A 21383-nucleotide genomic window follows, 5' to 3' on the forward strand; every position below is an offset into this window, starting at 1 on the left:
GCTTATTCGAGGCTGGGCGCTTATTAACTTTTCCTATCTTCAGGGTGGGCGCTTATTCGAGGTGGGCGCTAATTCGAGGTTGGGCGCTTAATCGAATAAATACGGTAAGTTAGTATCTTTTAACGGAAAATAGTATTCAGATACTGCTAAAGAAAACTTTTCCATCCTTTGCAGCATGAAACCTTCTTCCCGCCAAATAGACCATATTCGTATTCTCGGTACTGGACTGGAACTAGCTTGCAATGGAGGCTAATGCAAATGACATGAAACTCTTTCAAATTATATTCCCCCGCATCAGCCTCCATTGCAAGCTAGTTCCAGTCCAATACCGATAATACGAATATGGTCTATTATGTTCTGTTCTATGTTCTGTTCTGAGAATTTCGCCTCTACGTTGTACTTCCTCAAAGTAAATTATCATTTTTTCATCAATCCATAAACAGAATCTAATTTTATAAGACACTTATTACCCTGTTACAAATTTCGAAGTCTCCTTTAGATCCACTTTAGTCTTGCCCACATGTCCTGTCACGGAAGATTTCACGTGTGCTAAATGAAAAAGAAAAAACTCTGTTCAATGAGGTTACCGCTGCATCGCCGTTGACCGGCGATTCCGCAAACGAGTGGCTTACATAACATTCATAATGCGCGTTTCTGGTTTCACAAAAACAGAAGTGCATCGTCGCGCGCCAGTTTCACGTAAAATTGCAGAGTGACATACAGTTTATAATTTTACAGCGCTGTTGGACTCAAGCAAGTAATAGTGTCATTTTCGTGCTGAAGGTCAGACGCATACTGCATTCAAGTGGGTTGGGTAGCAGCTCTCCCAATGTTTCACATGAATGGCTCGCTACCTTTCGAGAGAACAATAGAACAAACAACAGGAAAGATGCGCCTAGCCCCCAAAACAATAACAACTGCTACACTAAAAGACCAGTAGAATCAGAGCCACAATCACAAACCTTCACAATTCTTCTCAGCCTCCTCTTTCCTGGAGAACGAAACACTCATTTCTCGGATCTCCGTCTCCAGAATGAGCCCACCAATACTGGCCAGCAGTTTAACTCTTGGTAACGTCACAACACCGAACACGATGGACAGCGGTATCACACTTGGCGCATCCTCCTGGTCTGTAATCGTAGTTGCCTCAGTTGTGCTACGGCTGGCCGCTGATCGTCTTTTTTCGGGACTAGTTGGACTGTGGACGCGGCGTCTTCGCCGATCTTCTGTTGAACCGTCTTCGATGTCAATTTTCACTTCACGAGGTTTATCTGGTGACATTCTGTCAGCTGACAAAGAGAAAGCAAAATAAACTAAGTACGATGGAATGAAAGCAGCTGCATTTTGTTCTGTTACTGGAAAGATAAAGCTTTTAAACAAAAAAAAATTAAAAATAAAACCATCAATTTGGGGATATTAAATAAACGAATGAACGAACGAACGAACGATGGTACGAGCGAACGAACGAATGAACAACAAACGAACGAACGAACGAAATGAATAGGAATTTACAGTGGCATATCCACAGAGTGTCTCTTCATTCACTGTTTCGAGATCGAATTGGAATTTGAAGTGTTGGTTTTTGTGAATGTAGGAAAACCGGAGAACCTGGAGAAAAACCATCAGGGCAAGAATGAGAACCAACAACAAACTCAACACACATATGACGCTGATTCGAACACGAGACACATTAGTGGGAGGCGAGCGCTCTCACTAGTGTGCCATCCCTGTTCCCCCATCATTTTGTGGTACATCATTGCGATGTAAAACGAAATTCAAGGAACAGTGAAAGAAATGCATGCAGCTAGTAGAGAGAATAAGTATTTCGAACTCGTATTACCTCCTAATACTCTCCCAATGGTACTTCGTCTCATGAAGCCCTTATTCTTGGCCTCGCGAGGCAGTGACGAATAAAGGTCCACAATTTGGTACATAATTCTCCAGCACTTTGCAGGACCATGGGGTACTTTTGATCTTAACGGCGGAGCACCGTCAGTTCTATCCTCAGCAGACATCATGCTTGGGACTCCAGATATAAAAGGCGTTTCGATTTCTTCGCTTTTTGAAATAAAATCTGACAGCAAATCTAACATGTCTGTCACTTGAAGCGCTAAGCGGACAAATGAGAGGTTAACGCGTTGTGTGATGTTCCCGCAACCCACAGTAAACTTTATTTGAGTTAGCTTGCTGTTCTCCTCTTCCGTGTGAAAACTGTTGCTTGGGGTTTTGTCAGGTGGATTGTCTAAAGGAGTTTCATCGCGAAGAAATCTGACAACGAAGTCTCTTGCGATGAATACTGGATCTCTCTCCTGCAAAAAGAAAAAGAAAAACATTATATAAAATAACGGGTTTAAACGGCAATAAAGCGATTTGCGATTAGGTGTTGTAAAACCAAAACCAATGAATCACTCTGTCAATCACAAAGGACGCAGACAATCCAATGAACCAATCAAAACTCGAAGTAAATACATGTAGCCGGTACGAAGCGCGGGAAACGTGCGCTAGCGAGTCACGATTAGTTTACTTCTGATTTGTCGAGAAAGTGGCGCGAGTTTTTTTTTAAACCGATCACTAAGCGTAATAATGCAGAACCAGAGCAAACGAGAATTATTTTCGTCACTCTAGTGAAAATCACTCTATGATTAGCCGAGTTTCTGGGTAAAGCGTTGAATTGTAACTATACATCAAGCTTTGAAAGCTTTGTAAAGCAGGCTTTGAAAAGAGAACGCTCTTACTGTGGCTTCAAAATTAAAATATAAAGATTCCCCGTACCTGGCGTCGTCTCTTACTTCTGTCTTCAACCTCTACTCGATTTTTTCCTTTTCCTTTCTTAGCCAAGTTATCAAACCCGCCGTCCACCAGATGCACGTGAAGGTACCTCAGCTTGGTGCTCACAGAGAATGTGCTAGCTGTGTCCTGTTGCTTAGCGACCCTGGGCATCAGATTAATGGCCTGTAGAAAGTTCTTAAAAGTCTCGCGCTCGTCTTTGATCTGTTTACCGCTGGTCGGTACGCTTACCATATCGCTGAACAGGCCTGGCTGCTCAGGGGACATCGTTTTGGAAATAGAGTCTGCAGAATCAAGAGGTATTGTGGTAAGGGAGAAAATTTGCACGGAACGTTTCACATAATGCTACAGTAGAAAACGTTTCGAGGGGCAGCGAAGGTTGAACAAAGATTAAAATATCCTAAACCAAGAACGAATCCCTTATTTCAACGAAACAACAAACAGAAAAGTCAGAACGCGATTTCAGAACACTCAGTAATTGACGGGGAACAAGTGCTGTTTTCGTTTTTCGATTTTATTGGCCAATCAGAATATAGCAACAGTACTGCGAAACTAGTCACATCAGTATGACGAAAATCACGCACCCGAGACGGGACTGTGCCCACGGTGCACGTCCCATTAGTTGCTAAGCAACCTGATGTATTTGTCCGTGCGAATGCTTTCAGAGTACTCGTGAGCGCTCGAGTTAGTTTTTGATTGGATGAAATAATTCGGAAACTCTTCGAGTGCTTTAACGAAGATTTGCCAAAACTGGCACTTATGCCCCCGAATGTGTGTGCTCAGTCAATTCTAAAAGAAAAGACTGCGATTGAAAGTTGCTTATTCCCTCCCGTATGTACAACGTTAAACGTTATAGACAATCCACAAAACAAACCAGTTACTTTGTGCATTAAGAGTTTACTACAGCACTTTATAATTTTTCACATAAATAACATATCCGAGAAAAAATGAGGAGTTGTACGCAACTTTACAAAATAAGTTTCTTTCTTACCTTTTATCTGTCCTGTTGATTTCCTTTCCAGTCCTCCCTCGACAGTAGCCTTGGTTTGTGAGGACGTGGGAGGGGAGGTTGTGGGCGGCGATGACAGCCAGCTATATAAACTCAACTGTTTGTGGTGACCCATCTTTTTACCCTCAGCGAATGTCGTTGCCTTAGGAGGTTTCCTTATGGTTGTCGGTGGTGAGTAATCTGAGTCTGTATCGCTCTCTTGCGAGATTTCTCTCTTTGGTCTGGGCACATCCAAGCGGGCAGGCTCCGGAGACGGTTTAGCGGCAACCAAAGGCTCAAGCTCCAACGCAAGAGAATCTTTTGCAGTTTTTACTGGCGTGTCGCCTGGAGATTCTCCTATTGACAATAAACAGAGTAATATGTAGCAGTGACCCAATCAGTGAATAAACTAAAACAATGTTGTTAGAGAGTCAATTGTTACGGTGACTGCATGAGCAGTTTTCAGTTTATACTCAAAACTTATGCGTTTGCTTTGATTCGCTCAACAAATTGGTTCGTAAAAGTTCATGCAACCGTCCTCAGGAAAGAAATGTTCTTTTATAAAAATCAATCGTGAGCAAAATCCAAAACTAATATCGTATGATTTGGTTTACCTACGCTTTTCTCGCGCTTTGTTGCATTCACATGCACGTTTTCCCGCGATTGCATCGTTTACATGTTTTCCCGTGCGATGCACCGGTTAAATGTTTTCCTGTGCTTGGCACTGGTTACATGATTTCCCGTACTTAGCACTTGTTTTACATGTTTTACCGCGCTTGCCATTTAATACGTGATTTCCCGCGCGTAGCACTGGATACACGTTTTCCTGCGCTTACCACTGGTTACATGTTTTTCCGCGCTAGGCACTGGTTAACATGTTTTTCCGCGCTTTGCACCGGCTTCATGTTTTCCCGCGCTTAGCACTGGTTACAGCATTGGTTACAATTTTCCCGCGCTTGGCAGTGGTTACATGTTTTCCAGCATTTTGCGCCTGTTCGAGTTTTTCCACGCGATGTTTGCTTTTTTTGCTTCTAGTTTAAATTGATTTTTTTCTTGTATCTGTGTTTTCGTCGTTATTGTCCAGATGCGATAATTTGGTTTTGATTTTACTACAGTCAAAAATGTTCTCAGAAGTGTGCTAACTAATGAAAAATCGACATTAGCAAGGAAAAGTGCCGCCAGAAATAAAAGCATATAGTAAAACAAACCTTGATCTTTGGACTGGTCTACATTGGTCAACACTGGGCTCTCATGGGCTGTCTCTTTAATACCAGGAACGTTCAATTCCAAAGGCGTGTCTTCTTGCCTGCTTGCTCTCTCCACCCTCAACAAAATAGCCCGGTCCCTTTGGGTCAGTACTCCACGTCCGACCACACGACGCTTCAGCGAACTGGACCCGTAAAATGCCACCTCGCCTTTCTCGGTTCCCGCCAAAAAGCACTTCCATTGCCTCGCCAAGGCAAAGATTCCTTTCGTTAGATTGTTGTTCTCTGGAATGCTTGTTTTCAAGGCGAGGGCGTGTCTGATTTTGTTCAGTTTAGAGCCTGATAGTTGTCGGCGGAGAATGTAAATAAGCTGGCTAGAGTGGTCTTCCTGTAGAAACTTGGATTTTTCCGTGGAGCCGCGGCTTACCGTGTGCTGAAAAGCAATGTGGAGACAAAACATCAGACTTGCGTGACGTTACAGTAGTGAAAATTACATCACCACAGTCATGCAAACACCTAAATCCAAATCTACAGCTACGAAACTACAATAGAATCCCAATTTCTCTAAGGGGAAGCGAAAATTGCTTCGAGAAATCGGAGGTAAAATTACAGAGAAGTATTATCCAAGGGAAACGTAAAGTGGTTCGAGAAATCGAGATTCTAGTGTATAACTGTAATACAAAAGCTACTTCGCTATCCACTGGATAGTGATTTATCCGGTAGATAGCGATATCCACCCTGAACGCGGGTCTACGTGAAATGTGGCTCATCCACATTGTGCTAAATACAATTTAACCTCTACTTAGCGAGATTTTCATAGTCCTGTGAAAACATAAACTTAGCCATGTACCAGGTCTAACTTAAATTTGTTAAATGAATTTCGGAGGCTAAAAGAATTGCCGACTATTGTTATATCGCCACTTACCGCTTTAGGTATCCGGCCATACTCGGGCAGCGCTTGAGCCAGTAAACACGCAAACAAGCTGTTTAGAAATCGTTGGCGATTCTTCTCCAGTTTATCAAGAACTAACTTAAGTTGCGTGACTGGTGGGATCCACGCTGTCACGAAAGGCACAGCAGTCGTGACAAGGCTGTTGTATAAGTGATAGTTCGAAGGCACAGTCTTAAAGGAGGATGGTGATGACAAATTGAACCAAATGTTGGAGAAATTCATTGTTATATCTGTCCGTCTAGCGAGTTCTGCGTCCTTTGATTCGATCTCCTCTAGTTTGGCCGCGTCTGAATTGTCTCTTCCCCTCCCTTCAAAACGATCCCCCGCTCGTAGCAGAGGTTTGGTGACATCATCATCTGCATCGCTTTCCTTGTCCGAATCATTTCCACTACTACTGCTGAGTGAACCGCGACTCGACGGTAAAGAACTGACGTGGCTTAACGAGGCATCAGACCCGCGTTCCTGCTCAGAAAGACCTGAACGCATTGCTGGGACACTTAACTCTCTGTCAAACATGGGATTGTTAAAACCGTGAGCTTCTGAAGCGCCCGTCTTGCTTTGCTCCTTGCCGAACGAAAGTTTCCTAAAGTCACTTTGCTGACCGGAAGCGCGCCTCTTTTCTCTGATCTTAGGCAGCACTTCACTTCCGCTTGCGCATTCACTTCCGGCTTTGAAGGAAACGTTGTCAAGCCCGCACTCCAGCATTATCAAACTAAGTGTTTTGCTACGATCGACATCATGAGTTTCAAAGGCCTCTGTGAAGCTTATGTAACTGCTATTGTTCACTTGGAACTTACTCCTTGAAGACTCTTCCGGTATGGCAGTTGTCACGCAATTTTCAATGTCGTCTTTGTCACACAACTTCCGAAGCTGAAAATGAATCTGTGCGCACGACGCACGGCCGGTTGTCATGGTGTTCCGATGACGTGGCGCCTTCTTAGTGGTTAAACTTGATTCCTCGTTGGTTGGGGATTGTAAATCGACATTTGTGACAGTTTGTTTAGTGTTCGTAGACACAATTGGAGCTGACACATTTGATTCCTTCCTCTGCGCCTCAGGTTCGCCTTCCGCAGGTTTTTTCCTGACCGACAGGAGCTCCGCCGTGATACCACTAACAGTTCCCGCTAGTAGCGACACGGAAGGAGGTTTCTCCTCTTCAATGACACTATCCGGAGAACGCGGTGACTCGCTACCGCTATCGACAGACGCCACTTGCAGAAAACAAAAGTTGATTTTCGACGTGTTAAAGAACACGACCATTTGTTTTTGTTTAGGTTCTTCACTGGCAGGGAGTGGCAGAGGGACTGCTGGTACCACATCAAGTGGTGCTTCTATCTCGCGCCTGTCATACAGACTTTCAGTAGCATCCACACACTTGTCATGCACCAGATCTACGACTAACGCCGGGTGCAAAATACTGTCTTGTCGGGATATTGAGGACAAATATCTGTGGAAAGAAAAGGGATAACACAAGTTTTAAAACTTCAGTCCAACCTCGCATCAACGCATATTCTTTGGGCCTTAATAAAGTGTCTGTTTACAATATAACGATAAATTTCACTTTTGGGAGGTTGCAAATGTGGTGTCTGTGTGTGGCTAGGACCATGATTTGATGACTCGTACGAAGAGCTGTAGCCATTTTTTTATCAAAGGTTTTAAATTAATTACCTGTTAGATGTTAATTTTATTCTCACATTACGCTTAGCAATCAAGTGTACATTAAGATGCATAAATTTGAGGATAACGCTGTAGAAGAGACACTTAAGATAAGAGAGAAAAAAACAACTATATCTATAGAGAGTGGTGCATAACAGTTTTCATTAATGAACAAGTAGACTAAAGTTGTACTTAATCCTAATTACTAAAATATTAAATATACCTAAAACGCTTAATGGAACTTTATTTAAAATAAAATAAACTAAGCATGTAAATAAATATAAATAAAGTAGGGTAAAATATGTACACTGAATTTAAGATTTTAAATTTTAAATATCACATCGAGCAAATTGACCGTTTGTGTTCACATTTTAATCACGCACCTTTGCAGAGCCTCCATCATCAATGGCGTGACAAGAATATTGACGTCACCAGCCAAGCGTAACAATACTGTTCCCTCGTTGCGTGACTTCTTGGCCTTTCTCAGCGTGCTGTATGGAGAGCATTCTGAGCTGGAGCTGTCCGAGGTTCTGTCTTGCTGATTAATAGTTGAGTTCCATCGTGTTTTGCGATTGGAATCACGTTCACTTGTGTCCAAAACTCCAGAACTAAACACAAAATAAACACCCGCTGTTAAGAGGAGACAACTTAAGTATGCTGGATTGCAGGAGGGAAGCCTCGAGCCAAGTGGCCTATACTTGCCGGAGCTTATCCCAGTTTCTGTAGCATTAAGCGGCTAGGAATATTTCTACTCCCCCCTGAATGGGATGCTAGTCCAGCGCAGGCTACCCTTCCTCCAGCATTATGTCGCCGGTACCCATTTCTACACCTGGGTGGAGAGAGGCACTATGAGAGTTAAGTGTCTTGCCAAGAACACAACACAATGAGCCAGGCCAGGCCTCAAACCCGGACCGCTCGATTCGGAGTCTGGTGCACTAACCATTAGGCCACCGCGTCTCCCTGGCTTGCAGAAGGGTATGCCCTAAAAGCTTTAGTAAGCAAGACCCCCCCCCCCCCCCGCCTCCTTTCCTTCTCCCACCTTCCTCTCTAACAATCTAAATGGAAAAGGCTAATGGTCGAAATCATTGAAGGACCTTCGCAGACGTTCGTTCATTTAAGGATTTTCTACGCCATAGGTGTTTTTCAAACTTTCCCTGGATTAAGAACGACCGACTTCGATTCAGAGATAAAGCGTGAGGAAAAATACTTTGATTTTGAAAAACTGGCGTTCATATCATAGTTTTTAGTTAAAAATTTTAAAAATGAATCGCTAGAGACAAACAGCCATTGTCAAATTTTATCTTAGTGGGTGTCTTGCATAAATAATTTCAATTGGTGTCACCTTTTTAATAAAACTTAACCCTTAAAGAGAGAATTTGCAAACGCCGAAAAGCAAAAATAAGAGCGCGTGGGGCAGAAAAATACAAAAATGTCGAACTTTTACACGAAATAATTTTTTTTGCAAAAGACAATCGACAGTGAAAGTAATCTATATACACTGATAATAATTACCTGGCATCTTCGTTTTTAGCCTCGCCCTGGGCGTCCTGTGTTGGACTCGCTGCCTTCACTGTGACGTTATGAGAAAATACCGATTCACTGCTCGAAGATGAATCATCCTCTTCCTCATGCCAGTCATCACGATCTGTCCTCCTTTGGGTTTTCTTCACAAGTAATGGAAACTCGATCTTGGCGCCATCTTGATAAGTGAACTGCGGAACTCCAGGAATGATAAAGTCTTCTTGTGGTTCTGTCTCCTGTGGTGATAGAACAAAATGGGCGAAAAAGTCAATTACAGAAGCCTAGTTTAAGCATAATGCTATTTAATTATCATAAAGCTCCCAAACCCTTTTGAAAGTAATAGATTACAAGCAGTCCCCCGGCCCTGGCCTGGGGCGAGATATGTCTTTTTTTCGCGCGTCTCGCTCCGCGACTTCCCACAGCTAAGAATAAAAGGACTGCTTGTAGTCTAGAAAGCAACGACCCTCCCAACGTAGCAACTTCAAAAGCAGCTTGACTTGCTATGAAAAACAGTGCAACTAACAGATAAAACAAGCTGTATGAACATTACATATATGTTTTAGATTAGCTTTATTCCAAAGGAAATATATTACTATGTTTTGACTGATATATAGTATATTCGTTTCAACAAGATTTATTGTTAACTTTTCACCTCTATATTGGAAACATTTTTATTTTATTACGATGGATCGACCCTCATATGGTACACGATTTAGCATTTTTGAAAGTAGCAATCCCCCCTCCCCCAAAAGTTGCGACCCTCTGAAAGAAGCGAAAGAAAAAGGCTCGCTGAATCTGATCGTAACGAGCTTGACAATTCCCTGTCTTACTTCATGATAGGTTGTTCTCACTGAAAGGTGTTTGCGTGGCATATTTAACAATAACTACAAAGGAGACTATATAGGCTTGTTTAGAAATTCCTTTGCTTGAAGTTTAAACATTCTAAACACGCACATATGAGTAGCTGTGCGGAAAGTAATGGGTTTGGGTTCGCTTCCCCTCGTGGACTCAGATTTTTTTTTTCTTTATCCCACGACCCCAATAACAGACATAACATATTTCTCTCGTACCTTCAAGTTGTTGGTAATGCTAAAATGTCGTTGCTCAGGAGGAATCATCAATGGCGAGTTCCAGTTCAAGCATTCTAACTGACCCAAATGCTGCGAGTATTTGTAAACTTGACTCGGAGACGTGATCACAAAATGAGAAGGAGAAAGCGAATCGTCTTCAAACTTTATCAGATCGTCTGGTTCTTCCACAGCGGACACAAATGATTCAACAGAATTCACTCTTGAACTGCGCCTGCTGGAAAAAATACAAACATGGAAATCGTTTCGGAGACAATAGTAGCCGACACAAGAAGTGATATGTTCAGTACAGGGACATATCGCAGCAACATGTCACACACATTTTCATGTGTGCGTGTGCCTGCTATATATCGCTACATCATGTCCCTTGTGCGTCAGCACTACAGCACCTACAGGTTCAACTTACAAGCACCTTACTCTGTTAATTAATTTCTATGCTGAATGCCCAACAAGTAAAGTCTTCTACAGAAGGGTGGCTAAAATTAAGGTAATCATCAACTAACTTTCTCAAACTCGTTCTATTCGAACTTATAGCTACCCCGAACAGAAACCCTTAAGCCTTGCAAACGCAAGCGCTAATGCAAGTAAAAAACACGTGTGAACTAGCTCAACGCAAACGCAAGGGCAAAAAATGGACAATTCTCCATTCCTTGGGCTTGCATTTTCGCTTGCGTTTGCGTTTAGTGTGAACACTGCTAACGCAAATGCAAGCGCAAACGCAAACAAGGCGACGCGTGACGTGTCCGTCATCTTGCAATTGGAAAAAGAATTTAACTCCGTCTCCTGTTTGGTTGTAGTGTGGTTTTTTTTTTTTTTTTTTTTTTGCGTTTGCGTTTGCATTTGCGTCGTACGTGTGAACCAGGCTTTAGATTCTACAGTATCAGTATCCTAAACTCGAGCTCTCCGTAACAACTTTTTCTTCTCTCCTGAGTAATCAAGGTAAAAGGATTTCTAATGGAATAATACTTGCACAGCCACGTGAATGTTATGTATAAGGTGTAGCCTACCCCACATCAAGCTCGTCCAATAGGCTGCCACAGGAATAGAACGAGGCCTCGCTATTATGGGAGAAGTGGGACCCAGTCCTCCGTAGCGTTCCATGAGGTGATTTGGAGGTGGACTGGTTCCTACTATGTCCCAGGCTCTGCTTGGACCCTGCCAGACTCGTGCTCCTTATTCGTCGCATTTTTTCGTGCATGTTGGAAATACTTGAGGCCTGGCGCTGAAGTGAACCACACCAGCTAAGACGAGAAGGCATGGGGCTAGCCTCATCATCTGTTCCAAACAAGAAAGGCGTAAAAATTTACTCGGTTTAACTGAATGGGTCTCGGTTACGAGTGTGAACAATACAATACAATACAATGTTTAATGTGGTCATTACACTTAGCTATGGTTTCGATGCGTCCCGCAGATATGGTTAGCAAAATCTGCGGGAACGCACCAGCTAGTTTACAGGCCACAATGAAAATAAAAAAAAAATAAAGAATAAAAAATAAAATAAAATAAAGTGAATAAAATTCTTCAAAGCTTTAAAGCTTTAAATATGTGCGACGCATTTCCTGATTAAAAATTTCTAGCTTAAAAATTTTGTTAAAAAAAAGTGAGCTAAAAGTTATAAAATATATACAATTATTTAATTAAAAATTAAAAATGACGACTAATACATAAAATGAACACAAAATAATGCAGAGAATAGGAATCAGTCTCTTTTATAACATTCCTTAACAGAGCTACGTCACGGGGATTTTGCGAATTTTTTGGTCTAAATTTTTTCTTAAATTAGTACTAGGCCACTTAACTCATGAAAAACATTCTCTTCAGTTGAACATCTAAAGGAAGATTTTACCTTAACTTGCGGATAGAAATCAAACCAAGGCTATAAATATTGACGCGCAAAAAAAAAAACTTGAAAAGTTTAGCCTCAATTTTTCAAATTGTAATCCATTTCCATCCTAGCCATCCGCAGCCAGAGATGCTCGTTAACAGTTCACTGCTCTGCTATAGCAATTGTTAATAAAAATGGACCATTTTTTTTTTAGGTTTCCTATGACACAAATATATATTTTCGCTGATTAAAAATCTGTTAAAATCCGTGACATAGCATAGCCCTTTAATACCAAAAGGCAAACACAGTCGAAACTCTTTAAAGGGACTATGTAAGGTGGATTTCGCAGATTTTTGGTCTAAACTGTTCTGAAATAAGTGGTAGGCAACTTTACCCATGCAAAATATTATCTTTGAACATTTAACGGAAGATATAACCTTTATTTGGGGATAGAAATCAAACTTCGGCTATAAATATCGATTTTTTTGAAGGCGCGCGGAAACACCTTGAAAACATTAGCTAACGTTTTCAAATTGCAATCCATTTCCATCCGAGCCATCCGCAGCCAAACGCGCTTTTAAACAGTTTTAGTGCTCTAATATAGCAATAGTTAATAAAAACGGACCATTGGTTTTAAGTTTCCTACGACATAAATATAAATTTTGGATGTTCAAAAATCTGTTAAAATCCGTGACATAGTCCCTTTAATACGGACACCTAAGGAACAGGGAAGTGTGTCCATATTATGGAGGTGTCCGTATTACAGAAGTAGAGTTTCTATAAATTTTGGTCTGTTTCGGACCGTAACGAGAGGTTCAACTGTAACTCACCATCTAAAAATTTCGCGAAAAAATGTTCACCTTCTAAAATAAAAGCTAATTAACGGCCAAAAGAAAGCCAGGAGGCCGGTAAATTGTTGCGCTTTTGGTTTTACAAACAACTATCGTGATTTCCTGATTCTATTGTCAACATTTTTTTCCCGTGTCTATCCTTCCAGAAATAAGCGTCAACATGACTGCATTTCTGAATGGCACGTTGGTTACAAATCCCTTATTAAACTGGGCAACAGATGACGCAGAGCTTGCCACTGCAAAAAACTGAAGCCTTTAGCGATATTCAACTCAATATTTTAAAAAAGTACTATCACCGCTTCGAGACAAACACCTTTTTGTAATTTTCTTACATTCAATTCGCTTACCTATCCCAAGTTCGATGTACGCCTCTTCATTTGTTTGCGCATGCATCGCCCTCCTCACTTTAGGAGAGCTGCCCTCTGACCCTGAAACGTGATATCGCCGGCGCGTAAAAGCTTCTATTGATCCTATTGGTGTTCGATCAAAATAATTCGAACCCAGGGCATCTAGGTCGGCACTGCGAGAATACATAAGGGGCCTGGCACCACTGTCCACAATATCGCCGTCGTCATAGAAACCAGTCTCGCTCCCAAAGCCACCAATCCCCGTGTCGTTTTCACTAGCGTCCAGTTTCTCAGCTGTGAAGAACCGCGGACCGTTGGAATTTTTGCCAAAGAAGTTACAGCCTCCAGCGCAGCCGCAACAACCATGTCTCTTGCCTGGAAACTGCTCCTGAGGTTCCCATAGAAACCAGAGGCGTTGGAATTTCGCGTCGTGCATCTCAAGGAAGTCTTTCTGCTCCTGATAAAGTTCAGGGTTGGACGTAGCGCTTGAGACATCGGATACAATCGGTCCGAGTTGTACGGCGGCCGCCTGAAGCCAGGATGAATTTTCCACGAGGGACAGAGGTCGACGGGCATCGCTAAGGACTTGTTGAGTACGCTCCGGCCACGGAGTACAAACAAATTGACGCAGTTTGACCGTCTGGACGAACAGGCTGACACCTGAACTGGACTCCGAGCTGTGAAGACTGCATGTGGCTAGTCTGATTGGAAAAATCTGAAATACAATAAGAAATTCGATAAAAATTACATAAAAGAATATTAATTTATTAACATCTGTATATTGACCCTTTTGGTTCTAATCTCGAAAACTTACTTCTGCTTACTGATTTCCATACATTTCTGTTAATGTTAGTTGTGAGAATATCGGACTTTATCAAGGTAATAGCCCCGAGAGAGCTCACGCATAACTCCACTTAGGAAGACGCGGTAGACGTATGGTTACTGGTACCATTGCGAATGCACTGTTGCGTCAAGAGATAATTAACTATAAGGCAAATCAAAAACGTTATTTTGCCTTGTGTGGACCTCGATTTCTTTTCTTGGCCTGACGCTCAGAAGGAAAAGCCTGGGTTATTTTCCAGTACTTTAAAATACCTTAGAGTTAATTCTCTATTTTTCAGCTAATAGTTAGCGTAACGGACTCCGCATGGAGACCTCTGGGTTTCAGCCCTGGCCTAGCCTGCGAACAGACTCCCAGTGGGACATAGGGCGAAAAGAAAGCCACGCTCTGCTCGCTCGCCTATTTCTTTTCGCCCTATGCCTGTTCGCAAGCTAGCCATGGATGGGATCACTGCGTTGTGTTCTTGGACAAGAAACTTTGCCTTCATAGCGCCTCTCTCTACCCAGGGGTATAAATGGGTACCGCCGAATTAACTGCTGAGGGGGAGCAAAACCTGGACAAGCATCCCTTCAAGGAGGGAATAGAAATATTCCTAGTCGCTCTATGCTACTAAAACCTGAGAAAAGCACCCACCTGATGAATCACTAGCCTCGAAAGCCCACTTAACTTACCTCCAGATTACACGCACACCCTGTCTCCACCAGGAACAAATTGATACTCTCCAGAGACACCCTCGTCATCTTGTACTTTACGTCACTCTCAGGAATACACAATTGAGAAGAGCCCTTTATTTTAGTCAAGGTCCCTTTTGATAAGGACCCCTCAACTGTCCTTTCGGTAAGGTCCACATCTCTTGGCACCTTTCGTTTCTTGTGCCTTCGGTCGCAAACATTTTGTTGTTTGCCGTGAATGCACTGAACATACGGGCTACTTGGTCCCAGGTCGTTCTCTTTGTTGATGACGTGAAAGGCAAATGTTTGTGCCCAGTTTCCAATGGCTTGTAGCTAAGAAGTAAAACATCAAAATGGAGAATTAAAGGGACTGTGTCACGGCTGAGTTAAGTTTATTTTATTTGGTTTTGCCAAATACTCGCTATGAAACTTAATGTTTGCAAAGAAATTACTCCTTTGGATCTAAATGGCAAAACCATAGCTTCATTGCAACCAAATGTGTCTCCCAGGCGTTAGAATTTAAAGTTACAAGCAAACAAGATTAACTTTGAAAACTGTTCAGCCCAACAATATTTTAAAAGCCCCTATCACAATCCATTTCAATCTTCGTCGCTTTTGGCCAAACGTACCTCCTTTTGTATTCACTGTGTTATTGAAATGTTCTTTTACTGCTTTAAGCGGTTATTTTTATATTTCAACGGATTTGACGGTCATTTCCCATGCCTAAATTTGGCTAAAATCCCTTTAAATCATTTCTAAACGTTATAACTACAGTGGAACCCCGATATAACGATATGCCAAGGGAGCAGTAAAATTATATCGTTATATCGAGGAATCGTTTTATCGAAACTCCCGATATAACGATATGGCCGTAAAATAACCGAAAATATCGTTATATCGAGGTAAACCTAGTCAAAGATACTGAAACTAAGAGAACTATTGAATGACAAGTAGGATAAAGAGGATAAAGTTGATAAAGATCCTTAGAACACAGTATCATTTTCGTATATAATCGTACAAAGCTGTTGACAGAAACATTAAAGATTACTCGATTACTGTAAGGTTATTATGTTAAATTAAATGTTTTGCTTAAATTGTGACTGAGTACTGATAATATCGTTATATCGGGAAAGATTTTACGCTCGGTCCTCTAAATTCTCATCGTTATATCGGGAATATTGTTATATCGAAGATCGTTATATCGGGGTTTTGTTCCATACATTTTACTCTAACTTTTGCCGGGACATAGAATATCCATCGTTATATCGGGAATATCGTTATATCGAGGATCGTTATATCGGGGTTCCACTGTACCGGCAATAAACGTATTAAGTCGCAAATATTATTGGGACTTTAGCATTGCTAAGCTGCAGTATTGTTCAAAGAGCTTCAGTTACGTGGTTTAGGTGACAATTCCTGATAGATTAGATGACGTGATGTACCTGTGGCATGGTGAGCCTGCCAGACAGTATGCCCAGTTGAATCTCTACAAGCCATGCGTACTCCAATGTTTCACAGTCAGGCGGTCGATCGACGCCAGAGAACATGGCATGGCCACGGAGCTGGAATCCGGACAAACTCAAATGCCCCTGTGATAGATTCTGATTCACATTTCCACGCTGAAGAATTAAAACAGAAAACAGTTAGTTACTACCATGAAACTCCCATAACTCCCCACCCATCCCCTCCCCGGCCAAAGATAAGCCCATCACTCGAAAACAAGCCCAACAAATTTTAGGCTCCCGATCTGATCGGGGAGCAAAGCGAGCCGAAAAGGAACTAGGGGAGGAATAAAAACCCTTCCCTCCTCCCCCCCCCCCCCCATCCTTTTGTAAACGGATTTGCGGGGAAATTGAGAGTAACCACTACGAGAATGAACTGTAAACACAACTTTATACACACTTTAACTGTAAACTAGGAAATGCTGACAAGAAGAAAGAAGACTCGCGTTCGCTCGACTGTTACTCGCTCCATGTGCTCCAGTCACGTGACCAATGTTTATCAGTCCCATAATTCCACTATACTTTTTCTTCCCGCCTTCTTTTTGCCCTATCCTCCACCGGAGAGCCTGTTCACAGGCTGCCCAAATTTTGAACGCAATTTAAATTCTTTTTTAGATTTTTCTGAATTTTGAGAAGTACGGGTATGAAATAACATTCTTCCGATTGTAAAGTCCCCTACTTTAGAGGTTCTTTGCTATTACAACATTACAGAGACATTTGATGTTCATCAAAGGTTGTATATAGAACTTGTTCTGTGTCTGCCATAGTTATGTTAAGAGAATTTAAACATGCTTAACGTTAAGTGCATTATAAATGTTTAAGACGGTAAATCTCTTCCAAATATACCCGACCATTTATAAAACGCAAAATACCTCCGTAAATAAGCTCATCAAACAAATAGTTTTGAACAAATACATGTATAAGTTAAGGGCTTATTGCGGGAATTTTAGGGTATTTTTAAATCAATCAAAACTGCCATCTACTTTCAAGCTTGATTTTACAAAGCCAGCTCTTGTCTTCTTTCAAACAAAATAGTGCTAAAATACCCCTTTTAAAATAACGTTTCGTATTTCGTATTTATTAATTTTGGGCACAAGCTGAAAAACATTGCAAATTTCTGAAAAGGTTCAGTTTGCTTTCTCACCTCGTTACCATCGACAAGCACAATCGTGGCGGGGCTCAAGTGCAGCTGTAGACGAGTCTCTGTGTACGTCTTGTGCATCTCAAACGACAGTCTCTCCATTAACAGAAGCGGACTGGACGGCTCACTCGTGCCACAGTGCTAAAAAAGAAGATTTAAGAGTGAGTCCGCACGAGAACCATGCAGGCGAGTCTACAGCGCATCTCACCGATTTCCCTCAAATTTGGCACACTTGTGTAACTTCACTAGTACATTAACCATGTGCAATATTTTGGTTCAATTGTTTATTGTTTTGGAGAAATGTCAATCAAACTGTCAGACAGTGGAAAGTACTTAAATTTGACCTAAAAATATTCACCATGTTTGATCCCCTGCTACATGCTAAATATAAAAAGAAATGATACGAAACTTTTACATAAGACAAATCAAGTCCCGAACAATAGAAAAACGTTCAGTAAACTTGTGTCATTTGCTGCGTTTGGCTGAAAGCAAAATTCCAAATCTCCTTATTCAATTCGTATCAAAAAAGTGGGGTTTCAAAAGTCGTTGTTTGTAGACATGCGGCGTTTCTTTAATCGAATTTGAAAGTATCAATAGATTGCCAAGGAAATGGTGTCCCTATTTATCAAATAAAATCTCTGTTAAGTTTAAGAGGAATTACAGGTTCGCATCAATAAGTGGTGTTAACTTCGTGACAATATGCAAATGAGCTCAACACGGAAATCGTGATAAGTTCAGAGTTTGTAAAATATAAACTAAATAGAATGTTGCTATAAGAAGTAAAACATCGTTATGAAGCTTTTTGCATAAAAATACTTTTAAATCGTTAGTAGTTTTAACTACTGGAAGTCGTTGGCTGGTAATAAGCAAATTAAACAAATTCAAACGAACACAAAGGTCATACCGACCTGCTGGTCGTACTGCACCAATTTGAAAGATATCCCCACAAGCAAGCATCATTGCATAAAAGTCATTTCCTTCAAGGATTTTTGGCATCGCCCTCTTGGTGTGTAAGCTGCGTTTTACCGTATTTGCCAGCACCATAGTAATTTAAGAACAGATGTTACCAAAACAAGTTGGCGGCGAGGCATCAAATATAATATCCACCGATCATGAAAACCGACTTGTTTTAGAATTCGGTCGCGTGTTTTGTTCACATATAAAAAACATGTTTCCACTGCAAAGAAATTATGTAGTCATCGTTTTCATCCAGTAAGAATCTGCGGCACAAGTGGTTTTTGGTGCTGTCGTTCTTCGAAGAACACCGACAATAGTTGTTGCGTGACAGACCGACTTGTGAATTTTATCTCAAATTTCATGTCTCAAATTTCACTCTGACTCAGATCATATTGCGATCGTCATCGCTTCGTTTATGTGCTTTCAAGAAAGACCTGGCATTCAGGGGCCATGGGATATGTATTGAGTCATCTATAAATGATCCAATACGCCACAAATCGCCATGGCTTTAATTTTCCACCTTTTTTAATTTTGAAAATCTGAAATCGAAAAATTAGCCTTTAATACCGACTTACCGTAAACAATCTTATAAACGCCAGGGCTTTTTAATTTAAGGGGTACATGCGGGAGTTTTAAATAAATATGAGGCGTTTAGTAGAAAAGGGACATTCATTTCACCAGGAGCCCATGATTTCACTCTAACTGTAACGAAACAAATAGACAAACAAGTATGTAAATATGACGCAGTTTGCTCCCGGATAAAGATAGGAAACAGATTTTGTGAGTAGGAGACTACTCTAATCTTTTCTAATGCAAAGCCTAAAGATGTCGTTCACAGATTGTTTGATATCGATGTCTTCATCGTCATCGCATCGGGATTAACCATGTTGGCTAGCTAGCTCCTTTGGTCCCTTCGATGTCCGAGTGAATCAATTAACTAACTAAAGAAAATTGCGTGTTTTTTACTCCATGAAACGTTTACTTAAATTTTGAGGCGAATATATTTTTTCTTTTTTTATTGAGGAGGGGGGGGGGGGGGAGCAGGGGTGTCTATTAGACACGGGACGTTTATTAGTAGAGGCCTCTAATACAAATTTTACACCTCAGGGGGAGGCGTTTATTTGAGAGTGGGGCGTTTATTAAATCATTTACAGTATTTCACTCATTTACATTTATTCTAAGGATTGCCTACAGGAAAGATAAAATAGAACAAAAGAGTATGATTATGAGTGTCATTGAAAACGAACTTTCAACAACCTGGTCAAGGCAAAGACGAATCATGAGTTGTAAAAAGGCACGCTGATCTACACTTATACAAATATTTAATTCCGTCGATACGTCGGTCCGTCATTCTAGCTTTAAATTAGGAAATCAGTAGGAGCACTATCAGAGATACAGGTGATTCCAAATTTGTTGAAATTGTTCTGGATCCTTGTTCCCAGGGTCTTCGTTCCCCTAAACCAGCGGTTGATAAACGAGTTTAGATATTAAATTTCGTTCCAAGAACTTGACCGAACTGGGCCGTCCTCTGCCCTCTGGGCCATTTATGGTTCCGGTTTAATTGTGCGCATGCACCGGAGACTTGAGATGGAATGATCCGTTCTCGCTCCTAGAGTCTACGGTCCTTCTGTTCTGCGCCAGGGATCGAGACCTCTGCCGTTAATGTCTGTTAAGCTACGCAACGAATTGAAGGCGGGGTTTGGCTGGGAATGAAAAGGAATGAGGCACCAGCGGAGTGGCCCCGAGGCGAAAGCGGAAACCCGACTGAGAGGTAAGTGCTTGGACGGTTGCTATAGAAAACGGCTCCACATCGAGGCCCTTTGAGTCACACTAGGGCTTTCCACAAGTTGCTCGGCAACTTTTGGCATTTTTTCATGTTTCGAGCAACTTTTTCCCCCTTGGAGCAACTTTTTTCCTCTCGAGCAACTTGTTGCATTTTGAGCAATTTCCAGACCGAAGATTTCCGAAGATTATACGAGTGCTGTTCTAAGGCAAAACGAACGTTTCCGAAGACTTACGACGTTTGCCGAAGATTTTCAAGGGACATCTGAAGACGTTTCAACATTCGGCTCATTCTGTATAAAACATTACAAAACTCGTCAGCAAACATGACGTCATCAATATCTTCACGATTTTTCCCAGTTAAAGGAATCCTTGTTACTTAACAAAATAATATTCCCTTTAATATGTTATTTAGATACTTTTGCTGTAAAATTGCTTAAAACTGCTTTGAAGATCTTACTCTCAAAGGGAAATTAGCATATATTTAGAAAAAATTCTTTTGGTTAGAAGTAGCGTTTTGGATTTTTAGGAGCAACTTTCGAGCAACCTTTATTATATGAAGCAACGTTTTTGGATTTTTGGAGCAACTTTTTGAGATATTACGGGCAACGTTTTGGGAAATCTCGAGCAACTTGTGGAAAGCCCTAAGTCGCACTGCCCGAAGCCAGTGGAGAGCACGGATGAAAGAAAGAGGGATATAGTGAAGGCTAGAGCAACGAAAAAGAAACTACTTGCAGCAAGCGAGCAGAATGCAAATATACAATATGGCTGCACCAGGCACGAACTCAAACCAGTTTAAATTCGTGCGACTGATCGCAGTGACAAAATGAGTGAAAGCAGCCTTGTCGCAGCGTGTGTGCAATTCTGCGACAAAATATAAACTAACCAATGAGAGAGCTTCATGTATTGAATTCAAAAACTAGTTTACATTCTCCCTCTTGCAAATTCGCTGCAGGTGCACCGAACAAACGCCTTGTTGCAGGGACTTTTTGAAGTAGTACACACGAAGCGATTTGTCGCAGAGAACCTCACTTAAGGTTTATTAGTACTTCATTAGTGTTTTCATTAATTTGAAAGTAATATTGTGTATAAGCTACTTGAAATTTTTCATATATCACATGGATCTGCAATATGGTACGAACAGGAGCTAGAGAGATGGTGGATATAACCCCAGTGTATAAAGATTGAGTGAAGTCCAATTGGGTATGTAATTATACGCGTTATTAACAAAATTGAACTGCGCGGTCGTTCGATTTTGTTAACAAGGCC

At 41.4% G+C, this 21383-nt stretch overlaps 2 protein-coding genes across 4 annotated transcripts in view; one reads left to right on the forward strand and one right to left on the reverse strand.

Annotated features, from left to right (window-relative positions):
• The window catches only part of LOC144653604 (NTF2-related export protein 2-like), a 218990-nt gene that overhangs the window by 105480 nt on the left and 92127 nt on the right, over positions 1–21383 (forward strand). The gene's annotated exons all lie outside the window — the stretch shown is intronic.
• Positions 1–21383, reverse strand: part of LOC144653528 (bridge-like lipid transfer protein family member 1) — a 63771-nt gene that overhangs the window by 26811 nt on the left and 15577 nt on the right. For all 3 annotated transcript variants that reach the window (XM_078513525.1, XM_078513524.1, XM_078513523.1), the window contains exons 21-35: positions 17379–17516; positions 16175–16351; positions 14733–15065; positions 13221–13935; positions 11205–11472; positions 10180–10414; positions 9101–9345; positions 7972–8196; positions 5906–7379; positions 4984–5413; positions 3779–4132; positions 2773–3071; positions 1841–2309; positions 963–1289; positions 471–549 (exon numbers count right to left, since the gene is read on the reverse strand). In XM_078513525.1, coding sequence (XP_078369651.1) covers positions 471–549; positions 963–1289; positions 1841–2309; positions 2773–3071; positions 3779–4132; positions 4984–5413; positions 5906–7379; positions 7972–8196; positions 9101–9345; positions 10180–10414; positions 11205–11472; positions 13221–13935; positions 14733–15065; positions 16175–16351; positions 17379–17516 — 5768 coding nt within the window. The remainder of the gene's footprint in view (positions 1–470; positions 550–962; positions 1290–1840; positions 2310–2772; positions 3072–3778; positions 4133–4983; positions 5414–5905; positions 7380–7971; positions 8197–9100; positions 9346–10179; positions 10415–11204; positions 11473–13220; positions 13936–14732; positions 15066–16174; positions 16352–17378; positions 17517–21383) is intronic.

The sequence above is a fragment of the Oculina patagonica genome, chromosome 5 (genome assembly GCF_052425735.1).
Source record: "Oculina patagonica isolate OP01 chromosome 5, crgOcupat, whole genome shotgun sequence".
Classification (NCBI taxonomy): Eukaryota; Metazoa; Cnidaria; class Anthozoa; order Scleractinia; family Oculinidae; genus Oculina; species Oculina patagonica.